A 3,838-nucleotide genomic window follows, 5' to 3' on the forward strand; every position below is an offset into this window, starting at 1 on the left:
GAAGTATATTGAGGCTGAGCGCAGTGGCTCACGCCTGTAATCCCAGGACTTTGGGAGGCTCAGGCAATCCTCTTAACTCATCCTCCCAAAGTGCTGAGATTATAGTCATAAGTCACCACGCCTGTCCAGTTTTTTCTCTTTTGAGTTCCCAGTGTCAAGCACATAGTAGGTGCTTGTGCAATAGAAGTATATTGAGGCTGAGCGCAGTGGCTCACGCCTGTAATCCCAGGACTTTGGGAGGCTGAGGCGAGAGAACTGCCTGAGTCCAGGAGTCCAAGACCAGCCTGGGCAATGTAGTGAGACCTCATCTCTACAATAAATTTTTAAAAATTAGCTGGGTATGGTGGTACACACCTGTAGACCCAGCTACTCAGGAGGCTGAGGTGGAAGGATCTCCTGAGCCCAGAAGGTTGAGGCTGCGGTAGCCATGTGTGTGTCACTGCACTCCAGCCTGGGCAACAGAGTGAGACTCCGACTCCAAAAAAAAAAAGGTGAACTGTATTGAGCTGTGTTGGGAAGATTGACAGGGTGTCCTGGGGTGGTCACCAGGGACAAGGGACTTGGCTCGGGGGTGCGGGGCCCACCTTGGAGCTCCAGTCGCTGTGGAACCAGGCGGTGGTACAGGGCCCCATGTCACAGGCCTCTCTGCTGGGGGGCCGCGGGGGGCCTGAGGTGCACTCCTGCTGGCCCACTTCGTCGCCGTTGTTCCCGACACAGCGAACTTGCCGGCTCCTCTGGCCACGCCCGCACCTCACGGAGCACTGAGGGGTGACGGGGAGTCCAGGAGCCAGCCTTCTGGGCTCTCTCAGCCAGCCCCCCCAGTTCTGTGGCTTCTGACCAGGTCCCACGGCTCAGTCTCTTATCTGACTCACATATCAGGGTCTACACGAGACCCTGTTTGTAGAAGAAGCTGGAAGCCCCCTCCTCTGGGACCCGCCCCATCCCCAGAGCCCCCTGGCCCGGCACACTCACCTGGCTCCAGGGGGAGCCGACCTCCCAGTGGCCACAAAGGCGCAGCTGGCAAGTTTGAGTGACGTTGGGCCGGGGGAGATGTCCGCAGCGCTCTGGGGGCACAGAGGAGCCACCGCCCCCGAATTCTTGGCGACAGTGCAGCTGACGGTGCTGGGTGCCGGGGCCGCAGGAGCGGCTGCAGGACGTCCACTCACCAGCCTCCCAGCTGTGGGCAGGGCAGAGTGAGGCGTGGGCCAGGTGAGACAGGTGGAGAAGACGCACGGGGCGTGAGGCCCCTCGGGTGGGCATGTGGCATGTGGGGACTGGGTTCCCTGTGGGGCTCGGGCTGCCAGGGTTTTCCTGCTGTCTGCAGGTGTCCGCCTTCCTGATCTGATAGGGTCTCTCCGCAGCCAGGAGATGTGTGGAGTGCAAGGTCCAGGGAAGGCCCTGTGGGCAGCGAGGTCCAGGGGCAGTGGCCGTGTTTTCAGTCCCCTAAGCCTCCCTGAGGGCCATACTCACTATGGGGGGCACGGGGGACCGTGGCAGGGCTCAGGGGAGGCGGGAGGCCTGGCGCCCCCAGCACAGCCACGTTCATCTAGTTCCTCTCCCGACTCACGAGAAACGCAGAGGAAAACGGGGCGCCAGACACCTGGAGGGGATGAGAGGGCGGCCGGGAGAGGCGGATGGCTGAGCCTGGGTTCCGTGGGGTCCCCGGCACAGGTGTGGCCCCAGGATCGCCAAGGCGGGATCAGGAGTGTCGAGCTGGGGATCTGGGCTGAAGGTGCCAGGAGCACAGGCGTGAGGCAGGGCTCACCTTTCCCACAGGACGCCGAGCACTCGGAGTGTCCCACGCGTTTCCAGTATCCAGCCGGAGCCCCCAGGGGTGTCCTGGGATGGGGTGGGGCAGGCATCTGGGGGATCCGAACCTGCCGCTGGAGGGTGCCGGGTGTCCGGGCTGGGCGGGGCAGGGACGCAGGCGGAGGCTCCACCCTCAGAATCTCTGTGCAGGGAAGCCCGGCAGGCAAGTTAGATGCCCTCCCACTGCCTCAGAGCCTCCCTTGTAGCCTCCCCCTCCTCTCTCCAGGCCTAGGGATCAGTCTCACCAGGCTGAAGCTGGGGGCGCGGCGGCTCTGGGCTGGGGCTCTCAAGGGCTGGAGGAGGTGAAGAGATGACATACTGATAAAAGACGCCTGGGTTTTCCTCCTGAAAGATCATCTGGGGAGAAGAAAAGGGCATGAATGTCCAGGGGTGGCTTAAGGGCATGTTACCAGCTCTTGCCCCTATCTTTTTTTTTTTTTTTTTTTGAGTTGGAGTCTCATTCTGTTGCCCGCTCCCGGCCACTGCAGCCTCGACCTGCTGGGCTCCGGCGATCCTTCCGCCTCAGCCTTCCGAGTAACTGGAATTACAGGCACGCGCTACCACGCCCGGCTGATTTTTTGATTTATTGTAGAGATGAGGTCTCTCTGCCCAGGCAGGTCTCGAACCCGCGGGCTCAGGCAATCCACTCCCCTCAGCCTCCCAAAGGCACGGGATTACAGGCTGAGCCACCGAGCCCGGCTTCCTCCACTTGACCCCACGACTCTGCCCTTAGGGGAACGGCCCCCCCTCCCCTGCCGTCTAGCTGCCCCAGGCCCCAAGCTCACGTAGACATCCACAGGCTGCGTCGTGGGCCCTTCGGCTGACAGGCTCTCCCCCTTGCCCTCCTCCCGGGGAGGACGGTCATATCGGAAGATGGTCCCGCCGGCCGTGTAGGACCCAGGGGGGTCCACAGCCCAGTTCCCGTTGATGATGGACCGGCCCCCAGGGCCTCGAAGCGCTGCATGGGGAGATGGCGAGCAGGAAGGCCAGGGTGGTCCAACCTTCCTCCCCTCCGACCATCCTCAGCCTAGGGAGGCTCCCACTGGAGCCCCAGATACCCGGAGATGCCCACAGGGGAGGGAGACCAGGAGTGAACGGCGGCCGTCGGGCACTCACCCAAGTAGTTGGAGCTGGGCCGCAGCTGGGCAATCTGGAGCCGCGAGGCCCCCGCAGGAATCCACAGGATCTTCTGGTAGCCCAGAGGGCCCCCTCGGTCCGTGAGGTTCCCCGAAACAAGGCGACAGGTGGAATCATCACCCCCACAGACGCCACAGCCATCCGGACGCCTGCCAGAGCCAAGGATCCCATCACAGCCGGGGCTCTGGAGAGAGGGAGGTGAGGCAGGGCCACAAGGAAGCCAGATAGCACCTGCCCCTCCCCGGCCACACGGGACCCTCTGCCCCCTACCCATCGTGCTCCCTGCGCTACAAGTGAGAGCCCCGCCATCCCCAGCCAGACCCAGGGACGTGACATGTCCGACAGGATCCTTCCTTCAGACCACCTCATGGTTCTGCTCAGCCCCGGCTGGCAGGTGAGTATTTTTCCTTGGTGATTTGTCTGTCGCTGTTTTGTTGCAATGACAAATGAAAGAGACTCGTGTGTGTTGTGTGTGTGCGCGCATGTGTGTTCACCTGTGTGTACACCCCATCTTCCCTCACCAGACAGCGTCCGGCCACACAGATGTCAGGGGCTCCGGGCTGACACAGGGTCCCATCCTGGACCTTTTCGGTGTGGCGAACATAGAAACGGAAGCCACGGGGACGGCAGTTCAGTTCACAGCGTTGGGAGCCCTGAACTAAGAGAGAGGGTCGAAGGTGGTTGGCAGGGGACCCTGGGGGCAGGGTAAGTGGGAAAGGCCCCAGGGGCGTCCCGAGGTTGCCCAGGCTACTGTAGATGAAGGGAGCACACAGCAAATTCACATGCAGAAAAATTGGCCAGGGCCGGGCTCGGTGGCTCAGCCTATAATCCCAGCACTTTGGGAGGCTGAGGTGAGTGGATTGCCTGAGCCCGCGGGTTCGAGACCCGCCTG

At 62.3% G+C, this 3,838-nt stretch overlaps 1 protein-coding gene across 1 annotated transcript in view; it reads right to left on the bottom strand.

Moving 5' to 3' along the window:
* Positions 1 to 494: 494 nt before the first annotated feature.
* The window catches only part of ADAMTSL4 (ADAMTS like 4), a 6,547-nt gene continuing 3,203 nt past the window's right edge, over positions 495 to 3,838 (bottom strand). The window contains exons 6-13 of the mRNA XM_008048327.1: positions 3,468 to 3,604; positions 2,926 to 3,130; positions 2,595 to 2,767; positions 2,055 to 2,166; positions 1,766 to 1,951; positions 1,471 to 1,600; positions 973 to 1,177; positions 495 to 761 (exon numbers count right to left, since the gene is read on the bottom strand). Coding sequence (XP_008046518.1) covers positions 543 to 761; positions 973 to 1,177; positions 1,471 to 1,600; positions 1,766 to 1,951; positions 2,055 to 2,166; positions 2,595 to 2,767; positions 2,926 to 3,130; positions 3,468 to 3,604 — 1,367 coding nt within the window. The 3' untranslated portion in view covers positions 495 to 542. The remainder of the gene's footprint in view (positions 762 to 972; positions 1,178 to 1,470; positions 1,601 to 1,765; positions 1,952 to 2,054; positions 2,167 to 2,594; positions 2,768 to 2,925; positions 3,131 to 3,467; positions 3,605 to 3,838) is intronic.

This window comes from Carlito syrichta, unplaced genomic scaffold (genome assembly GCF_000164805.1).
Source record: "Carlito syrichta isolate Samal-C Ts95f unplaced genomic scaffold, Tarsius_syrichta-2.0.1 Scaffold123344, whole genome shotgun sequence".
Taxonomy (NCBI): Eukaryota; Metazoa; Chordata; class Mammalia; order Primates; family Tarsiidae; genus Carlito; species Carlito syrichta.